General features: G+C 40.0%; 1 protein-coding gene across 1 annotated transcript in view; it reads left to right on the forward strand.

The window, feature by feature from the left end:
* Positions 1 to 20,567, forward strand: part of LOC118376416 (calpain-2 catalytic subunit-like) — a 96,912-nt gene that overhangs the window by 32,183 nt on the left and 44,162 nt on the right. The window contains exon 4 of the mRNA XM_052518303.1: positions 17,945 to 18,078. Coding sequence (XP_052374263.1) covers positions 17,945 to 18,078 — 134 coding nt within the window. The remainder of the gene's footprint in view (positions 1 to 17,944; positions 18,079 to 20,567) is intronic.

Consider the following 20,567-nt stretch of genomic DNA (forward strand, 5'->3'; position numbering starts at 1 on the left):
GTTAAGTTATTTCCACTGGTCTCAACAACTAAAAAAGTTACAATGTTGCGGGGCTTTATGCTAAGTTATTTCCACTGGTCTCAACAACTAAAAAAAGTTACAATGTTGCGGGGGGCTTTATGCTAAGTTATTTCCACTGGTCTCAACAAATAAAAAAAGTTACAATGTTGCGGGTGGCTTTATGCTAAGTTATTTCCACTGGTCTCAACAACTAAAAAAAGTTACAATGTTGCGGGGCTTTATGCTAAGTTATTTCCACTGGTCTCAACAACTAAAAAAAGTTACAATGTTGCGGGGGGCTTTATGCTAAGTTATTTCCACTGGTCTCAACAACTAAAAAAGTTACAATGTTGCGGGGGCTTTATGCTAAGTTATTTCCACTGGTCTCAACAACTAAAAAAGTTACAATGTTGCGGGTGGCTTTATGCTAAGTTATTTCCACTGGTCTCAACAACTAAAAAAGTTACAATGTTGCGGGGGCTTTATGCTAAGTTATTTCCACTGGTCTCAACAAATAAAAAAGTTACAATGTTGCGGGTGGCTTTATGCTAAGTTATTTCCACTGGTCTCAACAACTAAAAAAGTTACAATGTTGCGGGAGGCTTTATGCTAAGTTATTTCCACTGGTCTCAACAACAAAAAAGTTACAATGTTGCGGGAGGCTTTATGCTAAGTTATTTCCACTGGTCTCAACAACTAAAAAAGTTACAATGTTGCGGGGGCTTTATGCTAAGTTATTTCCACTGATCTCAACAACTAAAAAAAGTTACAATGTTGCGGGGGCTTTATGCTAAGTTATTTCCACTGGTCTCAACAACAAAAAAGTTACAATGTTGCGGGAGGCTTTATGCTAAGTTATTTCCACTGGTCTCAACAACTAAAAAAGTTACAATGTTGCGGGGGCTTTATGCTAAGTTATTTCCACTGGTCTCAACAACTAAAAAAGTTACAATGTTGCGGGTGGCTTTATGCTAAGTTATTTCCACTGGTCTCAACAACTAAAAAAAAGTTACAATGTTGCGGGGGGCTTTATGCTAAGTTATTTCCACTGGTCTCAACAACTAAAAAAAGTTACAATGTTGCGGGTGGCTTTATGCTAAGTTATTTCCACTGGTCTCAACAACTAAAAAAAGTTACAATGTTGCGGGGGGCTTTATGCTAAGTTATTTCCACTGGTCTCAACAAATAAAAAAAGTTACAATGTTGCGGGTGGCTTTATGCTAAGTTATTTCCACTGGTCTCAACAACTAAAAAAAGTTACAATGTTGCGGGAGGCTTTATGCTAAGTTATTTCCACTGGTCTCAACAACTAAAAAAAGTTACAATGTTGCGGGGGGCTTTATGCTAAGTTATTTCCACTGGTCTCAACAACAAAAAAAAGTTACAATGTTGCGGGAGGCTTTATGCTAAGTTATTTCCACTGGTCTCAACAACTAAAAAAAGTTACAATGTTGCGGGGGGCTTTATGCTAAGTTATTTCCACTGATCTCAACAACTAAAAAAAGTTACAATGTTGCGGGGGGCTTTATGCTAAGTTATTTCCACTGGTCTCAACAACAAAAAAAAGTTACAATGTTGCGGGAGGCTTTATGCTAAGTTATTTCCACTGGTCTCAACAACTAAAAAAAGTTACAATGTTGCGGGGGGCTTTATGCTAAGTTATTTCCACTGGTCTCAACAACTAAAAAAAGTTACAATGTTGCGGGTGGCTTTATGCTAAGTTATTTCCACTGGTCTCAACAACTAAAAAAAGTTACAATGTTGCGGGGCTTTATGCTAAGTTATTTCCACTGGTCTCAACAACTAAAAAAGTTACAATGTTGCGGGGGCTTTATGCTAAGTTATTTCCACTGGTCTCAACAACTAAAAAAAGTTACAATGTTGCGGGGGCTTTATGCTAAGTTATTTCCACTGGTCTCAACAACTAAAAAAGTTACAATGTTGCGGGTGGCTTTATGCTAAGTTATTTCCACTGGTCTCAACAACTAAAAAAGTTACAATGTTGCGGGGGCTTTATGCTAAGTTATTTCCACTGGTCTCAACAAATAAAAAAGTTACAATGTTGCGGGTGGCTTTATGCTAAGTTATTTCCACTGGTCTCAACAACTAAAAAAGTTACAATGTTGCGGGGGCTTTATGCTAAGTTATTTCCACTGGTCTCAACAACTAAAAAAAGTTACAATGTTGCGGGGGCTTTATGCTAAGTTATTTCCACTGGTCTCAACAACTAAAAAAGTTACAATGTTGCGGGGGCTTTATGCTAAGTTATTTCCACTGGTCTCAACAACTAAAAAAGTTACAATGTTGCGGGTGGCTTTATGCTAAGTTATTTCCACTGGTCTCAACAACTAAAAAAGTTACAATGTTGCGGGAGGCTTTATGCTAAGTTATTTCCACTGGTCTCAACAACAAAAAAAAGTTACAATGTTGCGGGAGGCTTTATGCTAAGTTATTTCCACTGGTCTCAACAACTAAAAAAGTTACAATGTTGCGGGGGCTTTATGCTAAGTTATTTCCACTGGTCTCAACAACTAAAAAAAGTTACAATGTTGCTAAGTTATTTCCACTGGTCTCAACAACTAAAAAAAGTTACAATGTTGCGGGAGGCTTTATGCTAAGTTATTTCCACTGGTCTCAACAACAAAAAAAAGTTACAATGTTGCGGGAGGCTTTATGCTAAGTTATTTCCACTGGTCTCAACAACTAAAAAAAGTTACAATGTTGCGGGGGGCTTTATGCTAAGTTATTTCCACTGGTCTCAACAACTAAAAAAAGTTACAATGTTGCGGGTGGCTTTATGCTAAGTTATTTCCACTGGTCTCAACAACTAAAAAAAGTTACAATGTTGCGGGGGGCTTTATGCTAAGTTATTTCCACTGGTCTCAACAACTAAAAAAAGTTACAATGTTGCGGGGGCTTTATGCTAAGTTATTTCCACTGGTCTCAACAACTAAAAAAAGTTACAATGTTGCGGGGGCTTTATGCTAAGTTATTTCCACTGGTCTCAACAAATAAAAAAGTTACAATGTTGTGGGGGCTTTATGCTAAGTTATTTCCACTGGTCTCAACAACTAAAAAAGTTACAATGTTGCGGGGGCTTTATGCTAAGTTATTTCCACTGGTCTCAACAACTAAAAAAGTTACAATGTTGCGGGGGCTTTATGCTAAGTTATTTCCACTGGTCTCAACAACTAAAAAAGTTACAATGTTGCGGGGCTTTATGCTAAGTTATTTCCACTGGTCTCAACAACTAAAAAAAGTTACAATGTTGCGGGTGGCTTTATGCTAAGTTATTTCCACTGGTCTCAACAACTAAAAAAAGTTACAATGTTGCGGGGGGCTTTATGCTAAGTTATTTCCACTGGTCTCAACAACAAAAAAAAGTTACAATGTTGCGGGAGGCTTTACGCTAAGTTATTTCCACTGGTCTCAACAACTAAAAAAAGTTACAATGTTGCGGGGGGCTTTATGCTAAGTTATTTCCACTGGCCTCAACAACTAAAAAAAGTTACAATGTTGCGGGGGGCTTTATGCTAAGTTATTTCCACTGGTCTCAACAACTAAAAAAAGTTACAATGTTGCGGGGGGCTTTATGCTAAGTTATTTCCACTGGTCTCAACAACTAAAAAAAGTTACAATGTTGCGGGGGGCTTTATGCTAAGTTATTTCCACTGGTCTCAACAACTAAAAAAGTTACAATGTTGCGGGTGGCTTTATGCTAAGTTATTTCCACTGGTCTCAACAACTAAAAAAGTTACAATGTTGCGGGAGGCTTTATGCTAAGTTATTTCCACTGGTCTCAACAACTAAAAAAAGTAACAATGTTGCGGGAGGCTTTATGCTAAGTTATTTCCACTGGTCTCAACAACTAAAAAAGTAACAATGTTGCGGGAGGCTTTATGCTAAGTTATTTCCACTGGTCTCAACAACTAAAAAAAGTAACAATGTTGCGGGAGGCTTTATGCTAAGTTATTTCCACTGGTCTCAACAACTAAAAAAAGTAACAATGTTGCGGGAGGCTTTATGCTAAGTTATTTCCACTGGTCTCAACAACTAAAAAAAGTAACAATGTTGCGGGAGGCTTTATGCTAAGTTATTTCCACTGGTCTCAACAACTAAAAAAAGTAACAATGTTGCGGGAGGCTTTATGCTAAGTTATTTCCACTGGTCTCAACAACTAAAAAAAGTTACAATGTTGCGGGAGGCTTTATGCTAAGTTATTTCCACTGGTCTCAACAACTAAAAAAAGTAACAATGTTGCGGGAGGCTTTATGCTAAGTTATTTCCACTGGTCTCAACAACTAAAAAAGTAACAATGTTGCGGGAGGCTTTATGCTAAGTTATTTCCACTGGTCTCAACAACAAAAAAGTTACAATGTTGCGGGAGGCTTTATGCTAAGTTATTTCCACTGGTCTCACCAACTAAAAAAAGTTACAATGTTGCGGGGGGCTTTATGCTAAGTTATTTCCACTGGTCTCAACAACTAAAAAAAGTTACAATGTTGCGGGAGGCTTTATGCTAAGTTATTTCCACTGGTCTCAACAACTAAAAAAAGTAACAATGTTGCGGGAGGCTTTATGCTAAGTTATTTCCACTGGTCTCAACAACTAAAAAAAGTAACAATGTTGCGGGAGGCTTTATGCTAAGTTATTTCCACTGGTCTCAACAACTAAAAAAAGTAACAATGTTGCGGGAGGCTTTATGCTAAGTTATTTCCACTGGTCTCAACAACTAAAAAAAGTAACAATGTTGCGGGAGGCTTTATGCTAAGTTATTTCCACTGGTCTCAACAACTAAAAAAAGTAACAATGTTGCGGGAGGCTTTATGCTAAGTTATTTCCACTGGTCTCAACAACTAAAAAAAGTAACAATGTTGCGGGAGGCTTTATGCTAAGTTATTTCCACTGGTCTCAACAACTAAAAAAAGTTACAATGTTGCGGGAGGCTTTATGCTAAGTTATTTCCACTGGTCTCAACAACTAAAAAAAGTAACAATGTTGCGGGAGGCTTTATGCTAAGTTATTTCCACTGGTCTCAACAACAAAAAAAAGTTACAATGTTGCGGGAGGCTTTATGCTAAGTTATTTCCACTGGTCTCAACAACTAAAAAAAGTTACAATGTTGCGGGGGGCTTTATGCTAAGTTATTTCCACTGGTCTCAACGACTAAAAAAGTTACAATGTTGCGGGGGCTTTATGCTAAGTTATTTCCACTGGTCTTACAACAACTAAAAAACTAAAAAAGTTACAATGTTGCGGGGGCTTTATGCTAAGTTATTTCCACTGGTCTCAACAACTAAAAAAGTTACAATGTTGCGGGGGCTTTATGCTAAGTTATTTCCACTGGTCTCAACAACTAAAAAAAGTTACAATGTTGCGGGGGCTTTATGCTAAGTTATTTCCACTGGTCTCAACAACTAAAAAAGTTACAATGTTGCGGGGGCTTTATGCTAAGTTATTTCCACTGGTCTCAACAAATAAAAAAAGTTACAATGTTGCGGGTGGCTTTATGCTAAGTTATTTCCACTGGTCTCAACAACTAAAAAAAGTTACAATGTTGCGGGGGCTTTATGCTAAGTTATTTCCACTGGTCTCAACAACTAAAAAAAAGTTACAATGTTGCGGGGGCTTTATGCTAAGTTATTTCCACTGGTCTCAACAACTAAAAAAAAGTTACAATGTTGCGGGGGCTTTATGCTAAGTTATTTCCACTGGTCTCAACAACTAAAAAAAGTTACAATGTTGCGGGAGGCTTTATGCTAAGTTATTTCCACTGGTCTCAACAACTAAAAAAGTTACAATGTTGCGGGGGCTTTATGCTAAGTTATTTCCACTGGTCTCAACAACAAAAAAAAGTTACAATGTTGCGGGAGGCTTTATGCTAAGTTATTTCCACTGGTCTCAACAACTAAAAAAGTTACAATGTTGCGGGGCTTTATGCTAAGTTATTTCCACTGGTCTCAACAACTAAAAAAAGTTACAATGTTGCGGGGGCTTTATGCTAAGTTATTTCCACTGGTCTCAACAACTAAAAAAGTTACAATGTTGCGGGAGGCTTTATGCTAAGTTATTTCCACTGGTCTCAACAACTAAAAAAGTGACAATGTTGCGGAAAAAAGTTATTTCCACTGGTCTCAACAATGTTGCAATGGGAGGCTTTATGCTAAGTTATTTCCACTGGTCTCAACAACTAAAAAAAGTAACAATGTTGCGGGAGGCTTTATGCTAAGTTATTTCCACTGGTCTCAACAACAAAAAAGTTACAATGTTGCGGGAGGCTTTATGCTAAGTTATTTCCACTGGTCTCAACAACTAAAAAAAAGTTACAATGTTGCGGGGGCTTTATGCTAAGTTATTTCCACTGGTCTCAACAACTAAAAAAAGTTACAATGTTGCGGGGCTTTATGCTAAGTTATTTCCACTGGTCTCAACAACTAAAAAAGTTACAATGTTGCGGGGGCTTTATGCTAAGTTATTTCCACTGGTCTCAACAACTAAAAAAAGTTACAATGTTGCGGGGGCTTTATGCTAAGTTATTTCCACTGGTCTCAACAACTAAAAAAAGTTACAATGTTGCGGGGGCTTTATGCTAAGTTATTTCCACTGGTCTCAACAACTAAAAAAAAGTTACAATGTTGCGGGAGGCTTTATGCTAAGTTATTTCCACTGGTCTCAACAACTAAAAAAAAGTTACAATGTTGCGGGGGCTTTATGCTAAGTTATTTCCACTGGTCTCAACAACTAAAAAAAAGTTACAATGTTGCGGGGGCTTTATGCTAAGTTATTTCCACTGGTCTCAACAACTAAAAAAGTTACAATGTTGCGGGTGGCTTTATGCTAAGTTATTTCCACTGGTCTCAACAACTAAAAAAGTAACAATGTTGCGGGAGGCTTTATGCTAAGTTATTTCCACTGGTCTCAACAACTAAAAAAGTAACAATGTTGCGGGGAGGCTTTATGCTAAGTTATTTCCACTGGTCTCAACAACTAAAAAAGTGACAATGTTGCGGGAGGCTTTATGCTAAGTTATTTCCACTGGTCTCAACAACTAAAAAAAGTAACAATGTTGCGGGAGGCTTTATGCTAAGTTATTTCCACTGGTCTCAACAACTAAAAAAAGTAACAATGTTGCGGGAGGCTTTATGCTAAGTTATTTCCACTGGTCTCAACAACAAAAAAAAGTTACAATGTTGCGGGAGGCTTTATGCTAAGTTATTTCCACTGGTCTCAACAACTAAAAAAAGTTACAATGTTGCGGGGGGCTTTATGCTAAGTTATTTCCACTGGTCTCAACAACTAAAAAAAGTTACAATGTTGCGGGGGCTTTATGCTAAGTTATTTCCACTGGTCTCAACAACTAAAAAAGTTACAATGTTGCGGGGGCTTTATGCTAAGTTATTTCCACTGGTCTCAACAACTAAAAAAAGTTACAATGTTGCGGGGGCTTTATGCTAAGTTATTTCCACTGGTCTCAACAACTAAAAAAGTTACAATGTTGCGGGGGCTTTATGCTAAGTTATTTCCACTGGTCTCAACAACTAAAAAAGTTACAATGTTGCGGGTGGCTTTATGCTAAGTTATTTCCACTGGTCTCAACAACTAAAAAAGTTACAATGTTGCGGGGGCTTTATGCTAAGTTATTTCCACTGGTCTCAACAACTAAAAAAGTTACAATGTTGCGGGGGCTTTATGCTAAGTTATTTCCACTGGTCTCAACAACTAAAAAAGTTACAATGTTGCGGGGGCTTTATGCTAAGTTATTTCCACTGGTCTCAACAACTAAAAAAGTTACAATGTTGCGGGGGGCTTTATGCTAAGTTATTTCCACTGGTCTGAACAACTAAAAAAAGTTACAATGTTGCGGGGGGCTTTATGCTAAGTTATTTCCACTGGTCTCAACAACTAAAAAAGTTACAATGTTGCGGGGGCTTTATGCTAAGTTATTTCCACTGGTCTCAACAACTAAAAAAAGTTACAATGTTGCGGGGGCTTTATGCTAAGTTATTTCCACTGGTCTCAACAAATAAAAAAGTTACAATGTTGCGGGGGCTTTATGCTAAGTTATTTCCACTGGTCTCAACAACTAAAAAAAAAAGTTACAATGTTGCGGGGCTTTATGCTAAGTTATTTCCACTGGTCTCAACAACTAAAAAAGTTACAATGTTGCGGGGGCTTTATGCTAAGTTATTTCCACTGGTCTCAACAACTAAAAAAAAGTTACAATGTTGCGGGGGCTTTATGCTAAGTTATTTCCACTGGTCTCAACAACTAAAAAAGTTACAATGTTGCGGGGGCTTTATGCTAAGTTATTTCCACTGGTCTCAACAACTAAAAAAGTTACAATGTTGCGGGGGCTTTATGCTAAGTTATTTCCACTGGTCTCAACAACTAAAAAAGTTACAATGTTGCGGGGGCTTTATGCTAAGTTATTTCCACTGGTCTCAACAACTAAAAAAGTTACAATGTTGCGGGGGCTTTATGCTAAGTTATTTCCACTGGCCTCAACAACTAAAAAAGTTACAATGTTGCGGGGCTTTATGCTAAGTTATTTCCACTGGTCTCAACAACTAAAAAAGTTACAATGTTGCGGGGGCTTTATGCTAAGTTATTTCCACTGGTCTCAACAACTAAAAAAGTTACAATGTTGCGGGGCTTTATGCTAAGTTATTTCCACTGGTCTCAACAACTAAAAAAAAGTTACAATGTTGCGGGTGGCTTTATGCTAAGTTATTTCCACTGGTCTCAACAACTAAAAAAGTAACAATGTTGCGGGAGGCTTTATGCTAAGTTATTTCCACTGGTCTCAACAACTAAAAAAAGTAACAATGTTGCGGGAGGCTTTATGCTAAGTTATTTCCACTGGTCTCAACAACTAAAAAAAGTTACAATGTTGCGGGAGGCTTTATGCTAAGTTATTTCCACTGGTCTCAACAACTAAAAAAAGTAACAATGTTGCGGGAGGCTTTATGCTAAGTTATTTCCACTGGTCTCAACAACTAAAAAAAGTAACAATGTTGCGGGAGGCTTTATGCTAAGTTATTTCCACTGGTCTCAACAACAAAAAAAAGTTACAATGTTGCGGGAGGCTTTATGCTAAGTTATTTCCACTGGTCTCAACAACTAAAAAAAGTTACAATGTTGCGGGGGCTTTATGCTAAGTTATTTCCACTGGCCTCAACAACTAAAAAAAGTTACAATGTTGCGGGGGGCTTTATGCTAAGTTATTTCCACTGGTCTCAACAACTAAAAAAAGTTACAATGTTGCGGGGGGCTTTATGCTAAGTTATTTCCACTGGTCTCAACAACTAAAAAAAGTTACAATGTTGCGGGGGGCTTTATGCTAAGTTATTTCCACTGGTCTCAACAACTAAAAAAAGTTACAATGTTGCGGGTGGCTTTATGCTAAGTTATTTCCACTGGTCTCAACAACTAAAAAAAGTAACAATGTTGCGGGAGGCTTTATGCTAAGTTATTTCCACTGGTCTCAACAACTAAAAAAAGTTACAATGTTGCGGGAGGCTTTATGCTAAGTTATTTCCACTGGTCTCAACAACTAAAAAAAGTAACAATGTTGCGGGAGGCTTTATGCTAAGTTATTTCCACTGGTCTCAACAACTAAAAAAAGTAACAATGTTGCGGGAGGCTTTATGCTAAGTTATTTCCACTGGTCTCAACAACTAAAAAAGTAACAATGTTGCGGGAGGCTTTATGCTAAGTTATTTCCACTGGTCTCAACAACAAAAAAGTTACAATGTTGCGGGAGGCTTTATGCTAAGTTATTTCCACTGGTCTCAACAACTAAAAAAAGTTACAATGTTGCGGGGGCTTTATGCTAAGTTATTTCCACTGGCCTCAACAACTAAAAAAGTTACAATGTTGCGGGGGGGCTTTATGCTAAGTTATTTCCACTGGTCTCAACAACTAAAAAAGTTACAATGTTGCGGGGGCTTTATGCTAAGTTATTTCCACTGGTCTCAACAACTAAAAAAAGTTACAATGTTGCGGGGGCTTTATGCTAAGTTATTTCCACTGGTCTCAACAACTAAAAAAGTTACAATGTTGCGGGTGGCTTTATGCTAAGTTATTTCCACTGGTCTCAACAACTAAAAAAAAGTAACAATGTTGCGGGAGGCTTTATGCTAAGTTATTTCCACTGGTCTCAACAACTAAAAAAGTTACAATGTTGCGGGAGGCTTTATGCTAAGTTATTTCCACTGGTCTCAACAACTAAAAAAGTTACAATGTTGCGGGAGGCTTTATGCTAAGTTATTTCCACTGGTCTCAACAACTAAAAAAGTAACAATGTTGCGGGAGGCTTTATGCTAAGTTATTTCCACTGGTCTCAACAACTAAAAAAGTAACAATGTTGCGGAGGCTTTATGCTAAGTTATTTCCACTGGTCTCAACAACAAAAAAAAGTTACAATGTTGCGGGAGGCTTTATGCTAAGTTATTTCCACTGGTCTCAACAACTAAAAAAAGTTACAATGTTGCGGGGGCTTTATGCTAAGTTATTTCCACTGGTCTCAACAACTAAAAAAGTTACAATGTTGCGGGGGCTTTATGCTAAGTTATTTCCACTGGTCTCAACAACTAAAAAAGTTACAATGTTGCGGGAGGCTTTATGCTAAGTTATTTCCACTGGTCTCAACAACAAAAAAAAGTTACAATGTTGCGGGAGGCTTTATGCTAAGTTATTTCCACTGGTCTCAACAACTAAAAAAAGTTACAATGTTGCGGGGGGCTTTATGCTAAGTTATTTCCACTGGTCTGAACAACTAAAAAAAGTTACAATGTTGCGGGTGGCTTTATGCTAAGTTATTTCCACTGGTCTCAACAACTAAAAAAAGTTACAATGTTGCGGGGGGCTTTGTGCTAAGTTATTTCCACTGGTCTCAACAACTAAAAAAGTTACAATGTTGCGGGGGCTTTATGCTAAGTTATTTCCACTGGTCTCAACAACTAAAAAAGTTACAATGTTGCGGGGGCTTTATGCTAAGTTATTTCCACTGGTCTCAACAAATAAAAAAGTTACAATGTTGCGGGTGGCTTTATGCTAAGTTATTTCCACTGGTCTCAACAACTAAAAAAAGTTACAATGTTGCGGGGGCTTTATGCTAAGTTATTTCCACTGGTCTCAACAACTAAAAAAGTTACAATGTTGCGGGGGCTTTATGCTAAGTTATTTCCACTGGTCTCAACAACTAAAAAAGTTACAATGTTGCGGGGGCTTTATGCTAAGTTATTTCCACTGGTCTCAACAACTAAAAAAAGTTACAATGTTGCGGGTGGCTTTATGCTAAGTTATTTCCACTGGTCTCAACAACTAAAAAAAGTTACAATGTTGCGGGGGGCTTTATGCTAAGTTATTTCCACTGGTCTCAACAACAAAAAAAAGTTACAATGTTGCGGGAGGCTTTACGCTAAGTTATTTCCACTGGTCTCAACAACTAAAAAAGTTACAATGTTGCGGGGGCTTTATGCTAAGTTATTTCCACTGGCCTCAACAACTAAAAAAAAGTTACAATGTTGCGGGGGCTTTATGCTAAGTTATTTCCACTGGTCTCAACAAATAAAAAAGTTACAATGTTGCGGGTGGCTTTATGCTAAGTTATTTCCACTGGTCTCAACAACTAAAAAAGTTACAATGTTGCGGGGGCTTTATGCTAAGTTATTTCCACTGGTCTCAACAACTAAAAAAGTTACAATGTTGCGGGGGCTTTATGCTAAGTTATTTCCACTGGTCTCAACAACTAAAAAAAGTTACAATGTTGCGGGGGGCTTTATGCTAAGTTATTTCCACTGGTCTCAACAACTAAAAAAGTAACAATGTTGCGGGTGGCTTTATGCTAAGTTATTTCCACTGGTCTCAACAACTAAAAAAGTTACAATGTTGCGGGGGCTTTATGCTAAGTTATTTCCACTGGTCTCAACAACAAAAAAGTTACAATGTTGCGGGAGGCTTTACGCTAAGTTATTTCCACTGGTCTCAACAACTAAAAAAGTTACAATGTTGCGGGGGCTTTATGCTAAGTTATTTCCACTGGCCTCAACAACTAAAAAAGTTACAATGTTGCGGGGCTTTATGCTAAGTTATTTCCACTGGTCTCAACAACTAAAAAAAGTTACAATGTTGCGGGGGCTTTATGCTAAGTTATTTCCACTGGTCTCAACAACTAAAAAAAGTTACAATGTTGCGGGGGCTTTATGCTAAGTTATTTCCACTGGTCTCAACAACTAAAAAAGTTACAATGTTGCGGGTGGCTTTATGCTAAGTTATTTCCACTGGTCTCAACAACTAAAAAAAGTAACAATGTTGCGGGAGGCTTTATGCTAAGTTATTTCCACTGGTCTCAACAACTAAAAAAAGTAACAATATTGCGGGGGGCTTTATGCTAAGTTATTTCCACTGGTCTCAACAACTAAAAAAAGTAACATAACATCAACTGAATTAAATGTAAAAGGCTTTGAAAGTAAAAAGAAAAAGCCTGCGTTATTCTCAGTTGACATTTTCACAGAGATACGCTTGTTTCTCTGATGAATCTGTTTTAAATAACTTTGTTTTAAATAACTGATTTCGCATTAATATGAAAAGCGTAAAGAGCGTCTACTCAAATACTACGTCACGTCTAAACATCGATATCAATCTGTTTTAAATAACTTTGTTTTCAATAACTGATTTCGCATTAATATGAAAAGCGTAAAGAGCGTCTACTCAAATACTACGTCACGTCTAAACATCAATATCCGTCTTACTTCTCTGTTGTTTTTCTGTCCTCCGTATTCGAGGAGAAAGAGGACGTTGAGCCTGTCAGTTAGCCTTGATTCTCTCACAGCATCCAGACTAGCTGACACAATGCCTTTTTCCAGGTTCTTGACCACTTTCTCTGCCTTCCATTGATTTAGTCAGACTAATTCTGGTCATCCTACAAGGTCAACAACTCCAATAACCGTTTAAACGAATTATGATAGATTCATGAGGTTTGGGCCATTTTGTTTTCTGGGAGGATTAACATATTATTAGGAGAGGCTGCTGTCTGTCAATACTACCACTAGGAGAGACTGCTGTCTGTCAACACTACCACGAGGAGAGACTGCTGTCTGTCAATACTACCACTAGGAGAGGCTGCTGTCTGTCAACACTACCACTAGGAGAGGCTGCTGTCTGTCAACACTACCACTAGGAGAGACTGCTGTCTGTCAACACTACCACTAGGAGAGACTGCTGTCTGTCAACACTACCACTAGGAGAGACTGCTGTCTGTCAACACTACCACTAGGAGAGACTGCTGTCTGTCAACACTACCACTAGGAGAGGCTGCTGTCTGTCAACACTACCACTAGGAGAGGCTGCTGTCTGTCAACACTACCACTAGGAGAGGCTGCTGTCTGTCAACACTACCACTAGGAGAGGCTGCTGTCTGTCAACACTACCACTAGGAGAGACTGCTGTCTGTCAACACTACCACTAGGAGAGACTGCTGTCTGTCAATACTACCACTAGGAGAGGCTGCTGTCTGTCAACACTACCACTAGGAGAGGCTGCTGTCTGTCAACACTACCACTAGGAGAGACTGCTGTCTGTCAACACTACCACTAGGAGAGGCTGCTGTCTGTCAACACTACCACTAGGAGAGGCTGCTGTCTGTCAACACTACCACTAGGAGAGGCTGCTGTCTGTCAACACTACCACTAGGAGAGGCTGCTGTCTGTCAACACTACCATTAGGCAGTGGTGGAGAAAGTACTAAATTGTCAGACTTGAGTAAAATTAAAGATTCCTTAATAGAAAATGACTCAAGTAATAGTGAAAGTCGCCCGGTAAAATACTACTTAAGTAAAAGTCTAAAAGTATTTGGTTTTAAATATAATATATGCTAAAATGTACTTAAGTATCAAAAGTAAAACTATAAATAATTTAAAATTCCTTATATTAAACAAACCATGTAAAGTTTACACCACTGCCACTAGGAGACGCTGCTCTCCTACACATATCAGCCTTGTCTAGAAACAATCCCTTTACCTCTACCACCCTAGAAACAATCCCTTTACCTCTACCACCATAGAAACAATCCCTTTACCTCTACCACCCTAGACCCTAGAAACAATCCCTTTACCTCTACCACCCTAGAAACAATCCCTTTACCTCTACCACCCTAGAAACAATCCCTTTACCTCTACCACCCTAGAAACAATCCCTTTACCTCTACCACCCTAGAAACAATCCCTTTACCTCTACCACCCTAGACCCTAGAAACAATCCCTTTACCTCTACCACCCTAGAAACAATCCCTTTACCTCTACCACCCTAGAAACAATCCCTTTACCTCTACCACCCTAGAAACAATCCCTTTACCTCTACCACCCTAGAAACAATCCCTTTACCTCTACCACCCTAGAAACAATCCATTTACCTCTACCACCCTAGACCCTAGAAACAATCCCTTTACCTCTACCACCCTAGAAACAATCCCTTTACCTCTACCACCCTAGACCCTAGAAACAATCCCTTTACCTCTACCACCCTAGAAACAATCCCTTTACCTCTACCACCATAGAAACAATCCCTTTACCTCTACCACCATAGAAACAATCCCTTTACCTCTACCACCCTAGAAACAATCCCTTTACCTCTACCACCATAGAAACAATCCCTTTACCTCTACCACCCTAGACCCTAGAAACAATCCCTTTACCTCTACCACCCTAGAAACAATCCCTTTACCTCTACCACCCTAGAAACAATCCCTTTACCTCTACCACCCTAGACCCTAGAAACAATCCCTTTACCTCTACCACCCTAGACCCTAGAAACAATCCCTTTACCTCTACCACCCTAGAAACAATCCCTTTACCTCTACCACCCTAGACATTAGAAACAATCCCTTTACCTCTACCACCCTAGAAACAATCCCTTTACCCCTACCACCCTAGACCCTAGAAACAAACCATTTACCTCTACCACCCTAGAAACAATCCCTTTACCACTACCACCCTAGACACTAGAAACAATCCCTTTACCTCTACCACCCTAGAAACAATCCCTTTACCTCTACCACCCTAGACCCTAGAAACAATCCCTTTACCTCTACCACCCTAGACCTTAGAAACAATCCCTTTACCTCTACCACCCTAGACCCTAGAAACAATCCCTTTACCTCTACCACCCTAGACCCTAGAAACAATCCCTTTACCTCTACCACCCTAGAAACAATCCCTTTACCTCTACCACCCTAGACCCTAGAAACAATCCCTTTACCTCTACCACCCTAGACCCTAGAAACAATCCCTTTACCTCTACCACCCTAGACCCTAGAAACAATCCCTTTACCTCTACCACCCTAGAAACAATCCCTTTACCTCTACCACCCTAGAAACAATCCCTTTACCTCTACCACCCTAGAAACAATCCCTTTACCTCTACCACCCTAGACCCTAGAAACAATCCCTTTACCTCTACCACCCTAGACCCTAGAAACAATCCCTTTACCTCTACCACCCTAGAAACAATCCCTTTACCTCTACCACCCTAGACACTAGAAACAATCCCTTAACCCCTACCACCCTAGAAACAATCCATTTACCTCTACCACCCTAGACACTAGAAACAATCCCTTAACCCCTACCACCCTAGACACTAGTGGATATCAAGGTTGATTCTGGACACGGCCATTCCTTATCAGGTATGTAAGCTAAGGGATGTACCGATACGTTTTGTAAGTTTCCATTGTCGTAGGGTGGGAGGCCCTAGTGAGAGGTGTGGTGTGGGAAACGTAGGGTTTAGCGCAAAACAAGAAAGTCTAGTATAGAAAATCACTGTACCATCTAAACTGCTGTGAAATATATTTTCCATAACCCGAACATAGTGTAATTTCAGCAGTTTAAAGCTGGTGTACAAAACCGAAAAGTAAAAGACGCAAAAATGAAACTTGGGAAGCATAGAAATTGTGCACATAGAACAGATCACCTGCTTTTTAGACTTGATTTCAATGCGAATGACAGATCTATAACTAACATTTCTATGTGAATTTGGTCGGGTCACATGAAAAGTTATATATTGCAGCTTTAACAATTGAACTAACTATTTAGTAGTCTTATGGGTTAGGGGTAGAAGCTGTTCAGGGTCCTGTTGGTTCCAAACTTGGTGCATCGGTACCACTTGCCGTGCGGTAGCAGAGAGAAAAGTCTATGGCTTGGGTGGCTGGATTCTTTGACAATTTTTAGGGCCTTCCTCTGACACCGCCTGGTATGGAGGTCCTGGATGGCAGGGAGCTCGGCCCCAGTGATGTATACTCACAGCGACTATGGAGAGCGTGATCGCACAGTCGTCCGGGAACAGCTGGTGCTCTCATGCATGGTTCAGTGTTGCTAGCCTTAATGCGAGGATAGAAGGTATTTAGCTCGTCTGGTAGGCTCGCGTCACTCGGCAGCTCACGGCTGGGTTTCCCTTTGTAATTCGTGATAGTTTGCAAGCCCGTACCACACCCGACAAGCATCAGAGCCGGTGTCGTAGGATTTGATCTTGGTTCTGTATTGACGCTTTGCCTGTTTGATGGTTCGTCAGAGGGGCGTAGCAGGATTTTTTTATAAGCGGCCAAATTAGTGTCCTGCTCCTTGAAAGCGGCAGCTCTAGTCATTAGCTCGGTGCGGATGTTGCCTGTAACCCATGGCTTCTGGTTGGGATATGTACGTACAATGCACTTTTTAATGGAGCGGGTGAGCGATGTGGTAAACTCCTCAGTGCCATCGGATGAATCCCGGAACATAGTCCAGTCTGTGCTAAAAAAACAATAGCTTAGCATCTGCGTCATCTGACCACTTCCGTATTGAGTCACTGGTACTTCCTCTTTGAGTTTTTGCTTGTAAACAGGAATCAGGAGGATAGAGTTATGGTCAGATTTGCCAAGTGGAGGACAGGGGAGAGCTTTGTATGCGTCTCTGTGTGGAGTAAAGGTGACCTAGAGTTTTTTTCACCTCTAGTTGCACAGGTGAGATGCTGGTAGAATAAAACGGATTTCATTTTTCCTGCATTAAAGTTTCCGTCTCTCGGTGAGCATTTTCTTGTTTACTTACGGCCCTATACAATTGTGTGGCGCTATTGCAAGCATTGGTTTGTGGTGGTAAATAGACAGCTACGAAAAACACAGAGCCATCTTCTCCTTCTTCAAGTGTCTGGGATTTGGGTCTGGTCCGGGATAATCCATGTGTCTTTTGCCTCTGACTCATTGAGGTAGTCCTGGCCCAAATCGAGGTTAATGATAGCTGTTCTGATGCCCAGAAGCTCTTTGCTGTCATAGGAAACGATGGCGGAAACATTACGTACCAAACAAAGTTACGATCAGTACAAGAAAATATACAAAATAGCACAAATGGTCAGGAGCCTATAAAACTGCCACTATTCCCACCAGCACCATTCTCTGCAAAGAGTTCTGGAATGTTTGTCCGGCACTATTCTCTGCAAAGAGTTCTGGAATGTTTCTCCGGCACCATTCTCTGCAAAGAGTTCTGGAATGTTTCTCCGGCACCATTCTCTGCAAAGAGTTCTGGAATGTTTCTCCGGCACCATTCTCTGCAAAGAGTTCTGGAATGTTTCTCTGGCACCATTCTCTGCAAAGAGTTCTGGAATGTTTCTCCGGCACCATTCTCTGCAAAGAGTTCTGGAATGTTTCTCCGGCACCATTCTCTGCAAAGAGTTCTGGAATGTTTCTCCGGCACCATTCTCTGCAAAGAGTTCTGGAATGTTTCTCCGGCACCATTCTCTGCAAAGAGTTCTGGAATGTTTCTCCGGCACCATTCTCTGCAAAGAGTTCTGGAATGTTTCTCCGGCACCATTCTCTGCAAAGAGTTCTGGAATGTAAACCATTCTTTCGTTCTGGAATGCAATGCAAATCCTTCTCATTTGTTGAAGTGGAAATGTAAAATGTTGTCTGTTGTGGTCCTCTTCAGTTCTGGCAGTTTGGTGAGTGGGTGGACGTGGTGATTGACGACCGGCTGCCAACGAAGGATGGAAAGCTGCTGTTTGTTCACTCAGCCGAGGGCTCTGAGTTCTGGAGCGCCCTGCTGGAGAAGGCCTACGCCAAGTAAGACACAGCACCATAGTACCTACATGGTTTATGCTAAGATACATGGTTTATGCTAAGATACAGTACCATAGTACATACAGTACGTGGTTTGTGCTAAAACACAGCAACGTAATACATACATGGTTTATGCTAAGATACATACATGGTTTATGCTAAGACACAGCACCATAATACATACATGGTTTATGCTAAGATACAGCACCATAACACATACAGTATGTGGTTTATGCTAAGACACAGCAACGTAATGCATACAGTATGTGGTTTATGCTAAGACACAGCAACGTAATGCATACAGTATGTGGTTTGTAAGATACAGTATTAACACAACATATTCAGTACATGGTGTAAACATTGTATGCCACAGAGTTCTGACAGTCCGGTGTTACTTGATTCCCATAGGATTTGCGGATACATTTTGTCACTTGAGTCAAATACTTTCTGCTGAACTAACTTCATGTCAGGATAGGCAACCGGAAATGAATAATTAATGTATGTGTGTTATATTAAACATAGAGGAGGGAGTAAAATGTTGGCAAGCAATAAACATTTCAGAACTACTACTAGTCCAATAAGACATGGGAGAGATGATGAATTTTTGGCAGAGATTTATTTTATAGACTAATACACTTGAAACAAATAGCCAAAAGTGCCTCCCCAGCGATCAAACCGCCATATGAAATGAAATTAAACGCAGCCTAACGTGATCATTGCTCAGCTGCCTCGGAAGGACACAAATGAAACCTGCGTTTTGCTACTAAGATCAGTGAAATGTAGGCTGAACTGACAACGGAGTGAAGAGCAGAAATCTCGACTAGCAAGCAAGAGTGTGTGCACTCAATTCACGCGAGATTTTCGGCACCTTTCAGATATAAAGAAAAGGCTTAAAAAAGTTGGCGGCAAAAACGTCTCGGTTTGAAAGGTGTATTGTTTTCTGTCTGTCTGTCTCTCTCTCTGTCTCTCTGTCTCTCTGTCTCTCTGTCTCTGTCTCTCTGTCTCAGGGTAAATGGATGCTATGAGTCTGAATATATTGTCTGTCTCTGTCTCAGGGTGAATGGATGCTATGAGTCTGAATATATTGTCTCTCTGTCTCTGTCTCAGGGTGAATGGATGCTATGAGTCTGAATATATTGTCTGTCTCTCTGTCTCAGGGTAAATGGATGCTATGAGTCTGAATATATTGTCTCTCTGTCTCAGGGTGAATGGATGCTATGAGTCTGAATATATTGTCTCTCTGTCTCTGTCTCAGGGTGAATGGATGCTATGAGTCTGAATATATTGTCTCTCTGTCTCTCTGTCTCAGGGTGAATGGATGCTATGAGTCTGAATATATTGTCTGTCTCTCTGTCTCAGGGTAAATGGATGCTATGAGTCTGAATATATTGTCTGTCTCTCTGTCTCAGGGTGAATGGATGCTATGAGTCTGAATATATTGTCTGTCTCTCTGTCTCTGTCTCAGGGTGAATGGATGATATGAGTCTGAATATATTGTCTGTCTCTCTGTCTCAGGGTGAATGGATGCTATGAGTCTGAATATATTGTCTGTCTCTGTCTCAGGGTGAATGGATGCTATGAGTCTGAATATATTGTCTGTCTGTCTGTCTGTCTGTCTCTGTCTCAGGGTAAATGGATGCTATCAGTCTGAATATATTGTCTGTCTCTGTCTCAGGGTGAATGGATGCTATGAGTCTGAATATATTGTCTGTCTCTGTCTCAGGGTGAATGGATGCTATGAGTCTGAATATATTGTCTCTCTGTCTCTGTCTCAGGGTGAATGGATGATATGAGTCTGAATATATTGTCTCTCTGTCTCTCTGTCTCTCTGTCTCAGGGTAAATGGATGCTATGAGTCTGAATATATTGTCTCTCTGTCTCTCTGTCTCAGGGTGAATGGATGCTATGAGTCTGAATATATTGTCTCTCTGTCTCTGTCTCAGGGTGAATGGATGCTATCAGTCTGAATATATTGTCTCTCTGTCTCAGGGTGAATGGATGCTATGAGTCTGAATATATTGTCTGTCTCTCTGTCTCTCTGTCTCAGGGTGAATGGATGCTATGAGTCTGAATATATTGTCTGTCTCTCTGTCTCTGGGTGAATGGATGCTATGAGTCTGAATATATTGTCTGTCTCTGTCTCAGGGTGAATGGATGCTATGAGTCTGAATATATTGTCTGTCTCTCTGTCTCTCTGTCTCAGGGTAAATGGATGCTATGAGTCTGAATATATTGTCTGTCTCTGTCTCAGGGTGAATGGATGCTATGAGTCTGAATATATTGTCTCTGTCTCTGTCTCAGGGTGAATGGATGCTATGAGTCTGAATATATTGTCTCTCTGTCTCTGTCTCAGGGTGAATGGATGCTATGAGTCTGAATATATTGTCTGTCTCTCTGTCTCTCTGTCTCAGGGTGAATGGATGCTATGAGTCTGAATATATTGTCTGTCTCTGTCTCTCTGTCTCTCTGTCTCTCTGTCTCAGGGTGAATGG

The sequence above is a fragment of the Oncorhynchus keta genome, chromosome 5 (genome assembly GCF_023373465.1).
Source record: "Oncorhynchus keta strain PuntledgeMale-10-30-2019 chromosome 5, Oket_V2, whole genome shotgun sequence".
NCBI classification, from domain to species: Eukaryota; Metazoa; Chordata; class Actinopteri; order Salmoniformes; family Salmonidae; genus Oncorhynchus; species Oncorhynchus keta.